Source organism: Pararge aegeria, chromosome 6 (genome assembly GCF_905163445.1).
Source record: "Pararge aegeria chromosome 6, ilParAegt1.1, whole genome shotgun sequence".
Lineage (NCBI taxonomy): Eukaryota > Metazoa > Arthropoda > Insecta > Lepidoptera > Nymphalidae > Pararge > Pararge aegeria.
In genome coordinates this window covers 19,321,426-19,343,473 of record NC_053185.1, presented here as the reverse complement: position 1 = coordinate 19,343,473, position 22,048 = coordinate 19,321,426, and the positions used below count along the sequence as shown (strand labels likewise).

General features: G+C 36.2%; 1 protein-coding gene across 3 annotated transcripts in view; it reads left to right on the top strand.

Annotated features, from left to right (window-relative positions):
* Window positions 1-22,048, top strand: part of LOC120624561 (disintegrin and metalloproteinase domain-containing protein 11) — a 305,939-nt gene that overhangs the window by 27,503 nt on the left and 256,388 nt on the right. For all 3 annotated transcript variants that reach the window (XM_039891194.1, XM_039891193.1, XM_039891195.1), the window contains exon 3: window positions 16,003-16,148. In XM_039891194.1, coding sequence (XP_039747128.1) covers window positions 16,113-16,148 — 36 coding nt within the window. In that variant the 5' untranslated portion in view covers window positions 16,003-16,112. The remainder of the gene's footprint in view (window positions 1-16,002; window positions 16,149-22,048) is intronic.

Sequence of the window (22,048 nt, the reverse complement as noted above, 5' to 3'; positions counted from 1 at the left end):
TAGTAGATTGTAGATAGATAGTATAGATAGTCATAGCCTTCTTCCTTGTCTTCGGTTCTTCGTTCGGGTGAATCGAATGCGATTCCTACTACGCCTCTTAAGAGTTATGTGCGGTAAATGAAAACATGTGAGTAAACCTGCATGCCCGAAAGTTCACCAAAATATTTTTAAAGGCGTGTCCAGTTTACCAATGAATAAATGCGTACCTGGTCAACATTGTGGATTACAGCCTGAGCCCTTTTTAGAAGCCCTTCTGAGAAGCCCTTCTGAGAAGCCCTTCTAAGAGATATTTCATAAGTTGACAGTGATGACAATTGATTAAGCCCAGGCTGCATTACTTGGTCATATGTGATGATGCAGCCATACATGTTACGGGGTATCCTGTTAAGGGGTGTAGCATTAATATAAAAACATAGCCCTACGAGTTGCTACGTTACATCGTATATACGCTTAATTGCTTCGCGGCACGTCTTTGTCGGTAAGGTGTCAACTAGCCGCAACCAAAGCCTCCAGACCGGAGACCGGATACCAGACCGAAACGTCTGCTTCTTTCCAATATTAAAATGCTGTTAATTTTTGTTACACTTTAGTTATAGTATATTCAGACTTACAATTCGAACGCAGCGTTCCAACCGCGGCAGTTTTAATACCGTATGCGAGTCCAGTTTAACAAAGCGCACCCCAGTCTCGGATGATTCAATTAAGCCGTCATCCAATTCCATTAATGTTTGAAAACGTATTCATAGAAAGTAAATCTTTTGTAATGCCCACCCCATTTCACGTGACTAATTGTGTGTCACTTCAATTGTGAGGTAATACCATAGATTAAATAAAATGAGATGTCAGAATATGTTCTTCATATAACATTTATGTTAAATTCAATTCAATTCGTTTATTTGTTGATTGGTTTGACATTATTGGTAGATAAAATATAAGGACAAACAATCCGCATTTATAGGAAAGCATTTTTTTAATCTTATCTTTAAAATCTACAAGATTTATGTTTCTGGCGGCTAGCGACGCTGGCAATTTGTTGTAGGTATATTTTAGGCGCCATAATAAAAACACTATTCCCAAATAACGCTGTGGAATGTGGCTTATACAATAATGATTTTTCCTGCGTTTGCTATCACTTTATGTAAACAAGTGATTGTTCTTTTTGATAAATACAAGAACTTCATAAATATACAAACAAGGACAGGTTAGTATTTTCAGTTTCTCAAAATAAGGTTTACATTTGTGGGACGCGAGTGAATATGTCACTATCAGCTATTCTTTTGACATTTAAATATTCGCTCTCTCTCAGACGAATTACCCCACGCTATCCCCTGCCCTGCCCAAGTTAACACCACCACTTTTATTCCCGCGGGTGTCGTACGAGGCGACTAAGGAAATGTAGCGGAGAGCGGGCAGCAGCGTTCACTGTGCTACTACTATACTACGATCTACTACGATCTACCATATACTACGATCACCAACCCGCCTATCCAGCGTGGTGATTAAGGGCATGTCCTCCAGTTCAGGGAGGCCTTTAGTCCAACAGTGGACTGTAATAGGCTGTTGATGATGAAGATGGTGATAACTTTTCTCGTATTTGTTAGGTTACCTTTTTTTTATTTTTGTCCAATACTATTGAAAGTCTCTTAGTATTGCAGTAGAAACCATCAATTCTGACCGTTTAAGGAATAATTTAGCTCAGCTAGTTTTGTGTGATAATAATTCAACATAATAAGCCGTTTCTAATAATAGGGAGAATTTTAGAGGCCAGACTCCATGACGCAACATAATACGGTTGGACGGGTATTTAATATTAATATTTAAAACCCGCCAAACCTCACTGAGTTGATAGCTGGAGTTTTGTTGGAGTCAATAGTCGGGACAGACAACACTGAGGCACGGGGTTGGACAGTGCCAGAAACGATAAAGATATTTGATCCAATCGAATCTACGACCTCGTGATTCATAATTGAATATGCTAACCGCTAAGCGATTAGCTTTAAGCAGTGCTATACCCTATACCCCGTGGCCCCGCCGAGTAGAACTTTCAAGCAATAAAAATGTAAACGTTTACTTTTAACCCGCTATATCTGCTTTATCTCTTAATCCGCGCTCAGTATGGGTTATTTGAGTTTGTAAATGCAATGATTTCAAAGGGATTACGCACGGATTTCGATGATTAAAAAATAAATTGTCGAAAGAGCATTGAGGATTCAGAAAGTGCATAAAAGTTTATTTCGCAAGCTGCGGAAGCTTTACTCTGTATTTCCCAAAAGTGAATATAAATGTTACACACAATAATCCTATAATGTTTAACGGGAACTGTATGCATTTTTCAAGAACTTTTCGGAACGGGGATTAATATTTGCACAGCAAAGCGAGCGTGTTAATGCAGTGCATAGATTTTTTTCATGATAGACAACGTATTGCCAAACTTCATCAGAATAACTTGGAGATTTTTTATATTACATATCGAATGTTAAAGAGTAGTAGTAGAAAGCGAGCTTCTTTTGCACTATCATCATATAGACAGCAGGAGCAAAGGGCAGCGAACCTGCGTCCGAGGCCGTGGGTTCGATTCCCACAATTGGAAAAATGTTTGTGTGAACATAAATGTTTTTCAGTGTCTTGGTGTTCATTTGTATATTATAAGTAATTATGTGTTTTATATCCATAAAAATATTCATCAGCTATCTTAGTACGCTACGCTTACTTTGGGGCTCGATGTGTGTATTGTCGTAGTATAGTTATATATATGTATATCCCTATCCCTACTAATATAATAAATGTCAATGTTAGTTTGTTTGTTACGCTTTCACGCAAAAACTAGTTAGGATCGGCCTCATGAAACTTAGTAATATAGGATACTTTTTATCCCGACATTAAGCTCGGTTCCTGTGGGAGAGGGGGATGAGTGTTTGACGATTTGACACCATAACGACAAATTATAACCGATTTACTTCCCTACTTCCCTACTACTAACTATAATATTATAAATGTGAATGTTAGTTACGAAACTTTGTACATATACTCTTGAAGGTATTAGAAGTAATATAGGATTCTTTTTATCTCGAAATTAAGCTCAGTTCTCTCGGGAGAGGGGAAGAAAGTGTTTAATGGTTTTGCACCAGGCTTAGCTATCCTAAATACATAAACTGCTGCCACATTTATGAGGTACATGTCTTTCGAAAAACAAAAGCAAAAGCGGATGAAGTCGCGGGCAACAGCTAGTAATATTATAGATGTGAATTTTAGTTTGTTTGTTACCCTTTCACGCAAAAACTACTAAACCGATCATCATGAAACGTTGTACACATATTCCTGAAGGTATTAAAAGTAATATAGGATGCTTTTTATCCCGAATTTTAGCTCAGTTATATTGGGAGAGGGGACGAAAGTGTTTCACACAAATTAATTTTAGTAGTAGGAGAGCTATTTGTGACGGAACTAGTGAGGGAAAGTACTATCGCTATGCTTATTGCCGCTAAGAAGCATTGTTGCAACATGTGTAAATAATTGATCTGCGGCTTCGCCCGCGTAAATTTGGGAGACAGCGTACTGGTACATAGTCTACACCTATAGTCATATATGAGATTTTGAGATTTTTTCAAACACATTTTTTTGTGTTACGTAATTTTTTTTTTTTTATTCAAAAGTATACTTTATTATTTCCAATACCTCCAACAATATGTGTAAAAAGCGTTACAAATAAACGTACATAAATATTTATAATATTAGTAGGGATTATATAGATCTGAAGTTAACGAAAGCCCGCAAGTGCGACAGCCCCGCTATCAGGTGAGGTGTGGATGAATCGGTAGCAACAGGTCTGTCCACAGAATAAAGAACACACAGATACCGTGTTCACGACTTATATTGAAGCATCAAAATCTACTCCACTTTAGAAAGCTAGCAACATTCTGCGGGTGCAAAGTTAATGTTTTTGGGCACTATACACCGCATACAATAATGGTTGAATGAGGATTCTGTATGACCTTAATCAAATAGTTTTGTCATAACACGGACGTGGGTCTCATGTACGGTCACGGGAGCGTATGGATATATCACCGTCCGATCACTTATGGGAGAAAATCGTCCAACAAGAGTCGCTCAGTATCAATCAATCTGAGGCGTAGGTGTGTAGCCTGATGTGCCTACAGATCTACGCAGAGAAACGCAGCTACACTGTTTGGATGCAGAAAAAAACATAGCCGTTGTATTTTCCCAGACGACCTCTGTCACAAAGAGTTTTTCTACTGTTATTCAATTTCTTGAATATAAAAACTGACTAGCTTTTATTGCATATTGTAATATCCATTTTTCACTTCCTATTTACTGCTGACTTTTCCTCAGTAGAATCTGCATTCAGAACGGGGGGAGAGTCTTATTAAATCGGCGAACTTGACTTTTCTTCAAACCGTTTCTTAGGTCGAAAGAACTTCTGTGATTTTAGGTATATAGTTACAAAAGTTTAAGCAAGATTTTTGGTAAGTTAAAAAATTAATTATTCCAACTATCACAATATTAAACCCCTTATTAGTCCTTAGTGGGAGGAGACTCGTGCCCTATAGTAGGCCGATAATGGGTAGATATGATGAATATAAAAGTCGTAGCAAACTAAATATCAGTACATTTCATGAATAAATATTGTTATAAACTATAACTATTTAAACATAAAGCAGGCGTAACTGGCTCGTTGATCTAGTGGTTATTTAAGTATTATGAACGATTTCAGAGTCAGACCAAAAATTTTAGGGGGAATTGGGTTTTTCTTTTTAACACCCTCAGTTCCAGCGGAGTTCCGGAGTCAGTAAATCAGCGGTTTCCAATAACGTGCCTCGGGAAACACTTTAAACCCGTTATTATTACAACCATGTAGTAATTATCGTTAAACCTGCTAACCTACATTAGAGCAACTATGCTCTAAAGGTTAGCTGTCTAACGGGGGATAGTTTTTGAATTTAGGTTGACAGTTACTTGCGTTCGCCGATTTGCTCCCGTTTAGTTTGATTTTTGTAGTAAGTTGTATGCCAAATTTTAGCCCGAACTGTACGTTGATAGTTCAGTCAGTCAGTCAGTCAATCAGTCACAGAGATAATAACTTTGGCCCTAAGCAACATTGAGCCCTACCCCAAAGTCCAAACCAGTCCTGGCCGTAGGGCCTAAGTAAGAGTCGAGAGTTAGGTCAACTTGGCTTAGTGGTATCTAAGTAAGTTGATCTATTTGCGCTTCAGTAATGAGGCCTTACAAACCGCAATTCAAAATACGATTTTTTTTTAAATTGTAGCGGTATAGGTAGTCGGTTTTTTGGAAAAAGTTTTTATTTAAATGTGGTAGTCTCTCTTCCAGTTGTATTTATGTCACTAAATATTGAGGTCACGGGTTTTTCATCTGCAGTATTCACTGAACTGCAGTTCAGTGAATACTTATTTATTTTATTTATAATATTCGGTAAATACTTTTGAATATAATTAAATAATAAGTGTGTCGACCTCACTGGTGCAGAGGTGCGCACTGTGGTCTTATAAATGTGCGAGCTCGGGTTTACCGCCAGATGGTGCAAATTTCCGGGAATTTGTAAATTCAGAATTTTCTGACTGGACCGCCCAGCGATGAAACTTTGCGATATGATGCTGCGTAAAAACTGATTAAGGATATGGGTTTAATTATCCTTGCTCTCTACCAAGTTAGTCTGCTACCTTCTTAGACTGTTTTACCATTTACCACCGTTTGAGATTGCCGTCACGAGGAACTAAATGGATTGAGATACTCAATGGAAAAAAGACAGAAAATACTGGAACGTTGACGACCTTAGTAGCGCATTTCTGAGAATTATGGTCTTATAAGCCAAAATCCCGGGTTCTATACCCGGCAGAGAATTTGGAAATTTGTGATTATCAAAGTCAAAGTCAAAAATATCTTTATTCAAGTAGGCCCATAGATGGCACTTTTGTGTTTGTGAAATGTGTACACGGTCGTGAGATGATGGCGATAACCATAATCGTAAACCTAAAACTAAAGCTACGAGCCAAACGCGCCCTGGTCTAAATAGGAGCCCACAAAAAACTTAGCAGGGTGTTCTTTTTTACTATCACCGTCTCACATTGAAATTCAAAATTATTAGAAGAGCCTGGTTAGAGCAAAATTTCACACCCAAGCTTTTTATCGATAACGTAGTCCTTTATACTATAACAGGACTTTTCTATATGCTTACTATTATCTTAGACTGCATCACTGGTTAGGATTAAAACAATATCGGTCGAACGACTGATAGGCGCAGTGAGAAGTGACCCTGCTTTCCGTGTTCAAGACCGTTTGTTTGATTCCCACGACTGGAAAATGTTTGTGTGATGAAAATGAATGTTTTTCAGTGTCTGGGTGTTTCTATGTATATTATAAGTATTTATGTGTATTATTCATAAAAATATTGATCATCCATCTTAGTACTCATAACACAAGCTACGCTTACTTTGGGGCTAAATGGCGATGTGTGTATTGTCGTCGTATATTTATTTATTTATTTTTAATATCCCCTCACTCATAAACGTTGTAACAGTTCCATAGTTTCTGTAGTCTATGCTGATGACAGAAAGAGAAAAAACATTGTAGAACTAATCACCAGCTACACAAAGTTTATTAGTAAGGTCCAAAATAATTATTCAAAGGACGAGTTCCAAAGCCCAGTTAGTTTCTAATCTGCGCGAACAAACCTCGGGATTAAACTAACTGCGAGAACTATCCCAAATAAAACCACGGCGTTCCGGAGATCGCTTAAATGGATATAGGATTCACTTTCTACAACTTTTGAAATAGTATTTACCATTTCACGCGAACTGCGAATTAGTTATGCGCTATCTTTTGAGCTAAGTACTACTGCTTTGTTATTGCACGCCTCATAAGCGAAGCATTGAGGTGGGTATTACTGTCAGTTTACGCCCACCGAGTGATTCTCAAACTTAAAATGTCACTTTTTTATTCTTTCTTGCTTTTATAAGAGAATATACATAGACAAATGTTAAGAAAAAAAACTATTGATATTTAAAAAAATTAAATCTCTTTTTAAAAAAGTTTTGTCTTGTGTGTCTGTATGTGCGGATCCCGTATCTTGTGGTTATCCTTAACGAGCGAAATACTTCACTTATCGAGTTGGTTTCTATTTTTTTATGGGCTTCAGTATTTTGAGCAATTAAAGCCTATTAATTTTCACGGTATAAGTACGAGTAGATGTATTTCAATTATTATTTACAAATAATCTCAATTTTATTGTAATGAATGAGATAATGAGGCGTGCACTTTTGGATTTTCCAACTATTTTTTTTTTATATATTTGACGGACCATGACAGCCAGATAGCCAAGTGGAAACCATCGCCGATAAACAGAGCAACTTAACAGGGCATTCAAGGAGCACGTTCGTCAACATGCCACCTGCGTGCATCAATTAAAGTCGTAGGTTTTAAGCCTCATGTAATTACAACAGCAAACCAACCTTCAGACCGGAACACAGCATTGCAACGATGCTGCTTAGCGGCAGAAATAAACATAGCGATAGGACTTCCCCGGACGAGCTATGTCGCAAAAAGTTCTACTGCTACTAAAATTAATTATGATGGTTGTTCTTAAGAAGCCTGCTTTGGAAGATACTCTGTATCTCTCTTTCATAAATATTAAACTTGTACGCTTAAATTCGCTCATTTATTGTATGTTAAAGTATTTAAATATGTAAGTGTTGTTATTGTATATATTAGTTTATTTTTATATTCATTTATTAATTTTATTATGTACTTTTGTTCTATTTGTGTACACTAGTTTATGTATTAGTATGTAGTTATTCGCATGTAATTTAAAATTTGTACCACCAGCAGTTTATACTCCTCTTGTTTTTTTTCCTAATTCAAAGGTTGCCTGGCAGAGATCGCTATTAAGCGATAAGGCCGCCTTTTTTATTCTACTTCTTTCGATATGTTTCTGTTTTTATTATATTTTATAAATGTTAATGTTGTGGTATACAAATAAAGAGTTTAATAACAATAATAATATATTTTGACTACCTCCTGGTGCAATGGTGCGTGATGTGGTTAAAGGTTGAAGGTCCCAGTTCCAATCCTGTAGGGGCAATTTGGGGGTAACAGTTTCAGAATTTCGTCTGATTCGGAACTTTGGGTCTCTTCGGCCACACAACTGACAAACACGTGCTGCAAAGCGACTTATCGTTCAGTACAATACCGCGTAGTAACCAATTAGTAGTAACTAATTGACTATTGGCTATATTACCGGTTGTCCCGCTACCATCTTAGACTGCAACAAAACGTGAGATTGCAGTGGAGGGCTCACTTGTAACTTTGCAAAAAAACCCTCTTTTAACAATATTAAACTTATGTGGATAAACACAAAACCTCAAACTTCGCTACATAGGATTTATAAGCTTAAATATTTAATCCGACGACAAATTCCGAAGTCAAGTCGGGGTTCCAATCTGCAAGAACAAACGTCTGGATTATACCAACCGCACTATCCCGAATAAAACCACCGCATTCCGACAATAGCTCTAAAGTGATATACAACTCAATTGCCTCAACTTTATGAATAGTTTACCTTTGATCTGGTTTCGAAAAGCTTGGAAACTACGATTTGTTTATGAACTGAGTAGCAGTATTGATATTTCGCTGGAATATATTATGAGTGAAGCATATTGCATTTGCGTAACTCTGAAACTGTTCAATCTTCGCCGACTTGAACATAACTTATTATTTTAAAATATTGTTTTAAAGCTTAGTTTTTTTTAATAATATTTTATTTCTTGATTTTTAGTTGTTCATAAAAATTGGTTTCTCTTTGTATTCAAAATTTTGCAGGTCCCAAAAATGGATAGGTTCGCATTTATTTTATAATAATCATCTGCGCATATTTTTTTAAAAATACTGCCTTTCCCGGGGCCTGAGCCGGGGCGTGGTTGAGGAGCTGTCCCGCATTTCAGCACCAGCTCATTTATTGCTAGAAACCTCAATCGCTTTTGAACAAACCATATAACATAATCGAAGCGCAAATAAAGAATTTATACTATTTTTTTTTTATAATACGACAATACACATATTGCCATCTAGCCCCAAAGTAAGCGTAGTTTGTGTTATGGGTACTAAGATGACTGATATATATTTTTATGAATAATATACATAAATACGTAACTTTTGTCCCTACTTATAGCCATACGATTATAATGGGTGACTTCCAATACATGTTTACTTAAATGTGACACCCGGGCTAGCAAACTAAAATCTGTTATTAAAGCATGTAATTTACATATTCTTCCCCTTTCGGCTACCCATTACTTTCCAGGTTGTTTTCCTTCTCTTCTTGACATAATAATTGTGTCTTCTCCCGATCTTGTTTCTCAGCACGGGCAATGTTCTGCTGATGCCTTTTCTTATCATGATTTAATTTTTCTGTCATATAAACTGCGCCCTCCAAAAAATAAACCTAAAATACTTCTGCGACGTAATTTTGGTGGTATGGATGTTGATCGATTGTGTGATGATGCTCGTAATGTTGACTGGTCTGCTGTAGAATCCGCGGAATCCTCCGTTTGAGTTTAGTCAGTTTACTGCATGTGATGTTAAGAAGAGCATTTTGTCCATTGCCTCAAATGCTGTCGGTAGCGACGATATTAGCCGTAATATGCTGGTTCCTCTTCTTGATGTTATAGCTCCTGTCATTACTCACTTATTAAATGAATCTGTATTCACTTCCAAATTTCCTGAGGCTTGGAAGAGCGCTCATGTTATACCTCTTCCTAAGAAGGCTCTTCCAGCTAGCTTCTCTGATTTTCGTCCCATCTCTATTTTACCCTTTCTTTCCAAAGCCCTTGAAAAGCTCATTTACCAACAGCTGAACCTTTTCATTAATCGAAATTGCTTGCATAATCCATTCCAATCCGGTTTTCGTCCTGGGCATAGTACGGCTACTGCTCTTATTAAAGTTACCGATGATATACGTTGGGGTATGGACAATAAACTGCTCACAGTTCTGGTATTGCTGGACTTCAGTAATGCTTTTAATACGGTAGATTTCGACATTCTGTTGAGTCAGTTGCGTTCTCTTAACATATCTCCATCAGTGATTGACTGGTTTCATAGTTATCTTCATGGTCGTCAGCAGCGTATTCACACTGAGGAATCTCATTCCTCATGGTGTGATATTACTGTTGGCGTACCTCAAGGCGGCGTGCTATCTCCATTACTCTTTTCTATTTTCATCAACTCCGGAATATATCTTCTCTCTACCATATGTATGCTGACGATGTCCAAATTTACACCCAGTCAACCTTTGATAATCTTCCAATCGCAATAGCTAGCATTAACAAAGACTTGCGCGTTATTTCAAATTGGAGTAAAGCGCATGGCCTTAACGTTAATCCAAAAAAAACTCAAGCTATTGTTATTGGCAGTCGAAGGCAGATTTCAAGGATTGACTGGTTTTCCCTCCCCTCCATTGAGTTTGATAGTGTCACAGTCCCATACTGTGAAAATGTAAAGAACTTGGGCATTTATCTTGACCGAACCTTAAGTTGGACGTAACATATTAATGAGATCAGCAGAAAGACATTTGCAGCTCTAGGCTCTTTGCGTCGTCTTCGGTATTTACTTCCTATACCTACCAAAATTATGCTCGCACAGACTCTACTCCTTCCCATTCTTGACTACGCTGACGCAAGCTATGTTAACTTAACTGAAGATCAGTTAAATAAACTTGAGAGACTCCAGAATTCTAGCATTCGTTTCATATTTGGGTTGCGCAAATATGATCATATTTCTCAATTTCGGTCTCGTCTCAAGTGGTTACCTATCAGACTTCGCCGGAATTTGCACATTGTTTCTATTCTGTACTGTGTTTTGTTTCATCCTTTTACTCCTCTTTACCTGAAAGAGAGGTTTAAATTTGTAGGACTCCCAGACGAACTTCGTTCTACGAGGAAGTTAGTCTTGAAGGTGCCTGGTCACAAATCCTCCTTCTTCAACGGATCATTTACGGTTCAGGCTATTAAATTATGGAACGCCTTGCCGTTAGATATCCGTGAGGCACAATCGATTGGGACCTTCAAGAAACTAGTGAAGGATCATTATTTGTCTCTTTCTGCCGAACAACGCTGAAGCGAATCATTTAAAGTGTGTAATTTGAATTATTTATGTATTTCATACTAATTGGGGATGTTATATGTAATATATTTATATAGATATTTATGTTATATATTTTATTTGTATTTATATATAATATATTTATATATATATTATAGTTATATTTATATATATATATATATTTTATTTATATTTATATATTTGTATAATTTTTAAATCTTATTTATTGCACCACCTACCTCTTTTCTACGTTTTTTCCTTTTACGCCATTGGTTGCCTGGAAGAAATCGCTATGTAGCGATAAGGCCACCAAATTGTACTCTCTTGATTGTATTTATATCTTTGTAACTACTTTTTGTTTCTTTGGTGTACAATAAAAGTGTATTCATTCATTCATTCATTCATTCATTCATTCATTCATACTTAGAATATACATATTAACACCCAGACACTGAATAACATTCATGCTCATCACACAAACATTTTGCAGTTGTGGGAATTTAACCCACGGCCTTGGGCTCAGAAAGCAGGGTCGCTGCAAACTGCGCCAATCCGCCGTCAAGCGCTATAAAATTATTGTATAAATTCTTTATTGTGTTCCGGTGGCCATCCTTGGTCTTCATCATCAGTTTCACTTGACCAAATTTTGCGTTACGTCAGAAATACTCAAATTGCTTTAGGTGCACCTATAATGTTTGAAGAGTTCCTTCGATTTCTCGAAGATCCCTCCAATACATCTTTATCAATTTAGAAAGAGACTCTAAGAGTAAGAAGAGTGGTGTAACGAAACAAACAAAAAAGAAACATCAAAATCCGTTAATAATTAGCGAAGTAATCGCCAAAGAAATATATAAAAAAACAGTACAGTCGAAATGAGAAAATAATGTATATACTTCTATAAACAATTATATTTCTATAACACATTTGGGCAGGATTAAAAAACGACACACCGGAGGAACACAGGAATAAGGTTATTGAACTTCTAAGATTTTTAAAGTAATTAATCATCATGTCCAGGAAGTTAAAAATCCCTTAAAATCCTCTCGCAGAAAAAGCGACCTAAATGACATATCTGTCAATACCCGACACTGGCACTTATTAATTTAGCATTCGCAGCCGCCAGTAATTAATTATTGATGATTGGCAGATCTAGGGCGGGACTTTCGTCGCCTGTTGGGTAAATCGAAATGTACGTTTTATATATAACTCCTAATAACGATTGTATTTAACCAACAAATACAAATTGTTACCCAAAATCACAGCAAAAGCCGATAGATAAAATTCTGTTATATTATGTTTAAAGAAATATTGCACCGGTTTTAGTTATAATGTTTTCGTCATTTAGGTTTCCTGCAAATTTGAAAGCGCTATAAAATTATTCGTATATCAAACCACTCTTTGATGTGAATATTGCATGTGTGTAAAACGCATTAAAATTTCAAAAACAAAATGTTATAAATGGAATGGCCACTCGCTTCCTACCGCGTTGCTTATCAGAGATCGAATACGAGCGGTCAGTCAACCCATTCAATGCTACACAAGCACGTTACACATTAACCAATAAATCGAATTTCCTGTTATTATTGAGCGGTTAAAACGGAACCACTATTAAAAATGTTGTCCTCAAAATGTACCCTAACCGGTGCAAAAAATTAACCAGTTTCCAAGCTTAGCGTTACTCTCTCGCACCACTAAACTACCTCTCAAATTCTCGGTGGAAAGGCAGTATTAAGTCATGCGAGAATGCTTTGTGACTTATCAAATTGGCTCCATAAGCAATTTCGAGCTGTGGAACATGCGATGCGAATGCATTCGGAATGTTAAGCGTGTTGATTTTATTCGGCTACAAATATTGGACGTGTTGAAATACACTCGCGATTATATTAATGTTCGTGGAATAATTTGCTTGTATTTCTGTTTGCTCTTTTGTACTGCTCTCAACAAGCACAGTTAACAAGAGCTAATCATGGCTTCATACTAATATAACAAATAAAATAGCTGATGCCCGCGACTTCATCCAGATTTGTTTCGGTGCTTAAGAAATATCGGCGGTTGGTTTACTTTTGATTTTACATACAAACATCGCCAACTAGGCCCAAAGTAAGCGTAGCTTGTGTTATGGGTACTAAGATGACTGATAAATATATTCTATAAATAATATTCATAAATACTTATAAAATACAGATAGGTTACAAAGTTAATAATATAGGCTACTTTTTATATTAGCAAAATAAATCAACGCAGACGAAAAAATAGCATTATATTAGTTGATTATTTATATAAGTAAGTACATATTTATAAGGACTAAGAATCGGGGAAAAAGGAGAGGACACGATTTGTAAGTACTAAAGCTGCACCAATATTTTAGAACCGAAATACGAAAGACACTGCAATTGCATCTAAGACCCCGTTATGAGCGTCTTTGAGACATCGCCGAGTACCGTAAAGCCTTTACGAGCTCCTCAAACTGAACAATAGTTGGCCGGATTGAAACTCATTTGGATCATAAGTACCACTTCAGCAGAATAGCGGGGTTAAGATTAACATTTATATGGAAGGTGCAGTAATGTTCTGCATTGTATTAAACGGGGTAGCAGGTGAAAGCTTTTGATCCATTTTATAAACCTATCTACCGATCAGGGCTCGGGTACTTTGCTATTGCATTCTCATCCTAAGTAAGTACAACCACTTGTAATATACAATTTTGAGATTCATGCATTATCTCAACCGCAGGAATTTAACTTGTGGATTTTCTGTTTGGTCTCTCTTAAAAACTACGGTGATAGCTTATTGGATAGGAGCTCGACTTCACTTTCGGGGGGCTGAGTTTGAATCCCAGCCAACCTCTAACTTTTCTCAGTTATTTGCGTTTTAAGTAATTAAAATATCGCTTGCTTCAACGGTGAAGTAAATCATTGCACCTACATGCCTGAAAGTTCATACATAATGTTCTCAAAGGTGTGGTTGGTCCATGTCCAAGAATCCGCACTGGACCATTGTAGTGGACCGCATGCCTGAGAATTCTACATAATGTTCTCAAAGATGTGTGGAGTCCACCAATCCGGGCCGGTATTGGGTTGATGTACTAGAAACTAAGGAATGTGGTCATGATATCTTTTTTATAACCTCCTTGGCGCAGCGGTGAGCGCTGTGATTATAAAGCGCGAGGTTCCAGTTTCGATCCAGGCAAAAGCAATTTCGGTATTTATAATATCTGAATTTTCTCTGGTCTGTGCAGTCAAGTGCTAACTTGTAGTGAAATTTAAAAAAAAATCTCTCCATCGGGTCCTGTCTGGTACTTTGACCTGCTTTCAAGGAAGTACGGGGAATCTTTATCTCACTCTGGTAGTCTCCTACCTCAAACTAAAACCGGTCACATATAAAAAAATAAAGACACGATTGTTTCTCCGCCTATATTAAAACTTTATTGCGTCGGAAATAAGGAATAAAAATTGGTGATACTACCGTATTTTCCTTTATATTCATATTTAACCTAAGAAAGAGACCAAATTTGCCTTGAACCAACATACTCGTAACCGCATAGATGAAACCCTCTACAGCCTACATCGCATACTGTACTGTATACAAATTGAATATATTAGCATAATTTGCGGCCGATCATGGCAAAGATAATCTTGTATCGCCGGCACACGAGGAATAGTAAACATGCTTATTAAAATCATGTAAAAATTTCTAAACAGTATATATGTATGCAACGATATTACGTGACACATATATCTATACTTGCAATGAAACTGCAACGGGTCGAATTCCGTGCATTGAAGATATTTTCAAATGTCTTTGGAGGGCACTCTATAATCGATACTGAAGCCGATACTGTATTTGTTCATTTTTGCCTGTCTGTCTGTTATCCATCTGTATCTTGGCATCACGCTTAAACTACTGAATGAATTTAAATGAAACTTTTTATGATTTGCTTTCATACTACGAAGTATGATAATACTTTTTATAACGGAATCCAGCACAGTTGCTTTGGGAAAGTAGGTGAAAGTGTTTGACATCAATAGCTCCGTCAAATGAAGACCGATTTAAAAAAATTATCTTTGTATTAGATAGGTTGTAGTATGAGTTTAGTTCTACCCAAATGTTACGGATACGATTGGAGATAAATGAAAGAACTCTGCACACAGCACCAACCCATTCATTGAAGACGAAATTATATAAAAAATACATACTAAAGTGTTGTCACAGAAGACTGTGCAACCAGGACTTAGTTACGAGTAAAAGTCAGCATAAGATAACGGGTACTATTTGTTGTTAGTGATAGGAGCTGAGACTGATATCTATCAGACAAATTACTTTCCAAATTCTAAAGACGGGCACCCACCAATTTACTGACTTGGCTGAACGTTCTCTATCCAGCGCTATCGAATAATATGTGGCGCTGGTATCAAGCCACACTTCATTCGCAGTCATTTTTTATAGGGAATCAAAAGTATTTTTATTATAGCGGTATGGGAGTGGATACCCGGGATGGTCATTTTCGATTAGCAATGTTTACGGGATGTAAGTTTCAGATAGTGAGTGATTAAAGCTCCAAGAGCAAGAACAGATATTTTAATAGCCCACAGCTCAGTTCTTTGTTTAAAAATGTTGAAAGAAGTTGCAGCGCTATACTTTATATCTGATTTAATATTACTACCAGTAAGATTGAAAAAATCTTTACGTTAATTCTAATAAAGTTCCGGTTTATTGAAGAAGGTTGTAGACAATATAGCAATCAGCTGCGTTCCATTATTCGCGCGGTCGAAGCTGTAGGGCATAGCAAGTCATATATAACATTTCAAAGAGAAAGCCTAAAACATAATTCAAAATAGTTTTCAAGTTAAACTCAATGATGTTATTTGTTTGCAGAGGTGGAACGGCTGCTGCGAGGGTATCGACAGAACCAAGACTTAGTGCGCAACATCGCTGGCCATTACTATCAGATCATATACCCCGTTCAGCTGCGCCACCACGAGAAGATGGGCATTTCCACCCGGGAAGTCAGCACTCCAAAGGTAAGTGAACATCTTTACTTATAAATGACAGAACCTTCAAAATTTAAATCTGACAAATTACTCAAGAAGTATAATTAAAAAAAAATAATCAACGTTAATCTAAATCTATACTTCTGACTACCTCGTTGGTCCAGCGGTTAGCATATTTAACTACGAATCACGAGTGATTCCTGGGTTCGAATCCCGGGTAGGCACAAAAGTTTTATAATACCTTATATAATTTTTGGACCAACCCGTATCAATTCTAACCTTTACTACTTCGTTTAGCATATTTAGCGTCACACACTTATTCGTGCAGCTAAAGGTATAGATTTATAAGTAGAATAGAAATTCCTTTATAGGAATTAAGTCAAAGTTATAATTGTAAGTGGTTTAAGTTGCCTAATAAGGAAATAAATAACATAAGAAAAGCCGTCGGTCCCACTTAGTTGTAGTCGTTAAAACCCACCAATCCGAGTAGCGCGGTGGGTCTATGAAGAACCAAATCTAAGAATTAATACTGCGCACTTTTGTTTCGACCGACGGTCTATTAAAACTTGAAACACAAAGCTACAGCTTAACTATTGATAAATAAATATATTCGGTTGCGGACTTTAATGATTTTTATGTATCATCTCTAGTTTGCTACTTATTTACTACTTTGGGTTACATTAATGCCAATAAATTAAAGCTTCTGTTAGTTTAGTTTTCGTTTGCGAAGGCGAAAAAATTGTTAAAATAGGTCCAGTACTTACGGAGATTATTGGGTACAAACAAATAAATATTTCCTCGTTAATAATATAAGTATAGATAAAGAGAAAATAATTGTTTCTAATCGATAAACTTGGAAACTACGGAACCGACGTTTATAATTCTTTCATTATTAGAATGCTATTTCATCCAAAATACTTCTAGCTATATTCAATTTCAGCGATGGTATTAAGTTATGGTATTTGTAAACCATAGGAGTTTTTTCAAATCCTACTAGTAGTTCCGGAGATAAGCACGTTTAAGCAAACGAACAAACAAACAACATAAATCTTTACCTTTATTATAAGTAACGATTTAAATGTAAACGTACACCATGTCTTAATCTAGGCATGTATTAAAATTTGTAGTGAAACGTTGCGAGTTCATTTTCTTGACGGCGGAAATGTCGTGATACGGGTGATTAATTACGCTTCAGTTTACTCGAGGTGTTATTCAATTACCGCTAACATTACTCAAATCACTTTTTTTATTTCACTCACTTAGTAATAAGAAAGCTTATAATTTAATATTGCCAAGCTAAGTTAGAACAAATACAAAATATAACTTGGAAATAATGGTTTTTTTTTCACATATATTGGTAAGTAATGATGCAGTGTAAGATGGTAGCTGGCCAACGTGTTAGGGAGTATGGTAGTCATACACCTAATCGGTTTCTAGGCGACATTGCACCGGAACACTGAATCGCTTAGCGGCACGTCTTTGTCGGTAGGGTGGTAACTAGCCACGGCCAAAGCCGCCCAGACGAGATCAGAGAAAATTCAGAATTTATAAATTCACAAATCGCCACTGCCGCGAATTGAACCTAGCACCTCCTACTTAAATTCACAGCGCTCACCATTGCGCCAGGGAGGCTGACAAAAACTAGCGACTTGGTTGCTGACGCGGACTGTTTTTTAAAACTTTTACGGCTTCATACTTTCACGACCGTTTTTTCTTTGACTGCCGAATCGCAAATCCGACTACAACGAAAAGGCCTTTTCAGTTTTCTAGTAAATTTATAAACTACGGCATTAATAAATAATGTAGCTTTATATGGATGAAAGAATTTTCAGATCGATTAATAGACCCAGTAATCTGACGAACTCACGAACTTTTTTCCTTATAATATTAATAGTATTAATAAAGATAGATTCATATTCAATTTTTTTTTCCAATTCAAATCTTTATTTGCGTGATTGCAGGCTAAAAAAAATTGATCTTGTAATAAAACATAACAAGTTACGTGCTACAATCTGCCATTCTATGGCATGCAAATTATAATAACATTTAAACAACAATTTTTGATTAAATGATCCAAAACGAATGCTTCTGTAAAAATAAATGATCCCATAATATAAAGTTGGGCTTGGGAAAAGTTTTTCAAATTAACAAGGTTTTAATAACAGGGTTGAATACTACGATCATAAGAATTGGGTTATGACTACCCGTCTACAAAATGTATAAACAAAATGGTGATTTTCCTCAAGTGGCTTCTTCTTTCCAATCAGCAGGTTTGATTTCTGGGAAAAGTTTTTAATTTTTTTTCTTGGTACAAGCTTCAAAGTGTTACTTGGTATACTTTCTCATCATCGGAGGCGGTTCCGGGTTCGATTTGCGGCGGGTGGAATTAGGAAATAGACAATTTCTGAGTTACTTTTGGTCTGATCTGGTGGGGCTTTGGCACTCGCTTAGGTCGACAGAGACGTGTCACCAAGCAATTTAACGTACCTAAAGATTCTAAACTAAGATTTTCGTTGTTAATCAACATTTCTTAATTATAGTTCGACTCCGATCCATGCAACTGGGTCGAAATATCGACAAATCCAAAATAATATCATGGTATGTACCCGTTGAACTATATTTAAGAAATTTAACGTACCGTTACGATGCCGTGTAGAAACCATAGTGATATACGGTTTTAATTTAGCAGTCATAAAAATAACAAGCTACCCCGCTACCGTGTCAGACTGCTTCGACACCTACCATCAGATGATATCGCAGTCAAAGCCTAAACTAAACTAAAAATTGAAAACGTATTTCTAAATTGGCTAATAGTTGAACTTGAGGTAAACCGATTTTGTGTGGGTTAAAATCGAGACTCGGAAAACTCAGAATCGTTCCAGAACTCTCGGTAAAGCCGTGTTCTAATTAAGCAGCGTACGAATAATTCGAGTGAGGGGCCCGAGGGAGGTATTTTTTTTGATGGCAGAAGTGTTGCCGCGATACCAGTGATTAATGTCGCCCCAGTTTCGACGACTTTTTCTATTAAGGCAAAACTTTCTTAAAGCTTGGCGCACATTACCGCTTTTTTGATAACGCTAATTAATTTACCAATTCGTGACGTTCAAAATATCACATTAAAATCATCAGCCTAATTAATATCGGGGCTGAAATAACAGCCCTCAGTGCCCGTGGTTGTTATCGTAATGAATGCAAAATTAACAATTAATTACCTACAACTGTAAGAGATTTAATATTTTTTAACTTCTATTCTAAATTATATAACTGCACGGTTTGTATAAGATTAATAAAAGAGTATTTATTTATTTATTATTTATTTATTTATTTATTATTAATGTACCATAAATTGTGATTGTACAGATACATGAAGTGTACAAAGGAAAGCTTATCTCTATAAGAGATCTCTTCCAGCTACCCCAGGATGTGAGTAAGATGATTTAACTGTGATATAGGTCAAATAAAGGTACAATATACTTTATAATAACTACTAAGGATATTCAATATATCTAAATAATAACAAAATTCTACATACTAATACAATAGAATTTGAAGATACTATATATACAAAATACATAAAAATAATATAATAAATATTTATATAACATAAATATAAGTATATATATTAATAAGTAAACAGTGATAAATATACTAAGACAACGATAGATAATGCTCCTTTACAGTGTGTTTAAAAGAGTGCACCGATCGGCAGTGTCTAATATTTTCTGGTAGTAAGTTCCAAAGGTGTGTTGTTTGTGTAATTTATTTATTTATTCATTTAAGAGCACTAAAATGCATATTACACGTTATTTAAACATAACACACACACAAACACATGGACTGATATGCACGTCAATGACAAGTGCACATAGCATTGACAAAGCGTCATATAAACTTAATTTGCAAAAAAATTAACACAAAATTTAACTCACCGATAAGTGTTCGGTGAGTTTTTTTCTAAAAGCTGTGGGTGAGTCATAGAAGATATCGATGCCAGGTATCTTTAAAGATAACTCGTTGTATTTCGCACAAATACGTATAATAGGCGCTTGTTTTCCGAGATTATTGTAATACCTACGCCTTAAGGTTGATGGTTGATTCCTTGCACGCCCTCTGGAAGTGTTATGAAAATGAAGCTTAATTTGCTTTACTCCGCGAAAAGCAGGAGAATCTGTATTTTATAATTTTTTCAATACTTAGTAATTGTTAAGTCAACAACAATTCATTGTAAAGTCAACATCTCCTGAGGATGCTTCGGTTTCGGAGCAAAACGTGCGTGAGGGTACATTGCCAAAGATCTGTTTGGTGTGGAGTAGAAGGATTGAAGAAATTATAAATTACACCATACAGACTCTCCTGCTTTTCTCGGAGTATGGCAAATTGACAGCCAGTTGGCGCAGTGGGCATCGACCCTGATTTCGGCGTCGAAGGCCGTGGGTTCGATTCCCACAACTGGAGATGTTTGTGTGATGAACATGAATGTTTTTCAGTGTCTGGGTGTTTATCTGTATATTATACGTATTTATGTGTATTATATTCATAAAAATATTCATTTGTCATCTTAGTACCCATGACACAAGCTACGCTTACTTTGGGGCTAGATGGCGATTTGTGTATTGTCGTAGTATATTTATTTATTTATTTAATTAAGCTTAATTTCCATAATATATCATGGAATTCGGCAAAGTAACGCCTGCTTCTATCCAATACTCTGAAGTATTGTTTGTTCATAGACGATAGTTTTCCACTAACCATCGGATAGGCCATCTGCTTCGTATAATGTTATTACTTTTTAAATAAATGGCCTTTGTAAAACGATGCCTAATGTTTACACCACTATCAACTATGCAGAGTAACTTGCCTCAATAAATGAGCTATCTGCTAATAGTTTTAAATTCTGTAGTTAACATCTTTAAACATACAACTAAATAAAATTTCTATGATCCAGACACAGGAAAATACTTTCTTCATATCTATCTTTATCTATATCTATCATATTCGGTCAAATAAACTAATTATAAACGGTTGACAAAAACTTCTCATTAAATTTTGCGCAAAATTATAAAAAATACTAGCTGTTGCCCGCGACTTCGTCTGCGTTTGATTTTGTTTTTTGATGTGGCATTAAATTTAGTTGTAGATCTAAAAAAAAATTAAAGTACTCAGTAACGCTAAGCCTTAAATGAGGGATTTGCTGCTGTCTGCTGAGGAGTTCTGCCCTCTATCTTCAACTACAGTTTAGGCAAAGTTAAACACATATTACAACCTCTATAGTACAAAAATAATTATTTGAATCGGTTATAATTTGTCGGAGTTATGGTGTCAAATCGTCAAACACTCATCCCCTCTCCCAAAGGAACCCAGCTTAATGTCGGGATAAAAAGTGTTCTTTATTATTTCTAACACTTCCAAGAATATGTGTACAAAGTTTCATAAGGATCGGTTTAGTAGTTTTTGCGTGAAAGCGTAACAAACAAAATTACATTGACATTTATAATGTTAGTAGGGATTGTATCTGGATATTGTGATATATTTTTAAATTACAATAATTCATAAGTAAGTTAAATTATCAATAAAAAAAGGCCACTTCAAAGTTACATTGACCATTCAATTCTTTAGACGGCCGACCTTCCGATATCGGAAGACAGACAGACAAATCTGTTTAGAAGTTTTTGCGTAAAAGAGTAACTAGCATCCATGCATCCATACTTCCTCTCAAACTTACACGTTAATAATAATAGTAGGATAACAGGAAGTAGAGTATTAGAAAAATGACAATGCGCGCTTAGCTTTAACCACTTTTTGTTTTGTATTACTCAATGTCAGTGCTAAGGAGCACGCCCAAGGTGTGAACAGGCCGATATATCTGGGCTTTAATAAAGCGCGCCATAAAATATTGCCGATTACTTTCGAGGGGTAGTGACGTGCTCCGG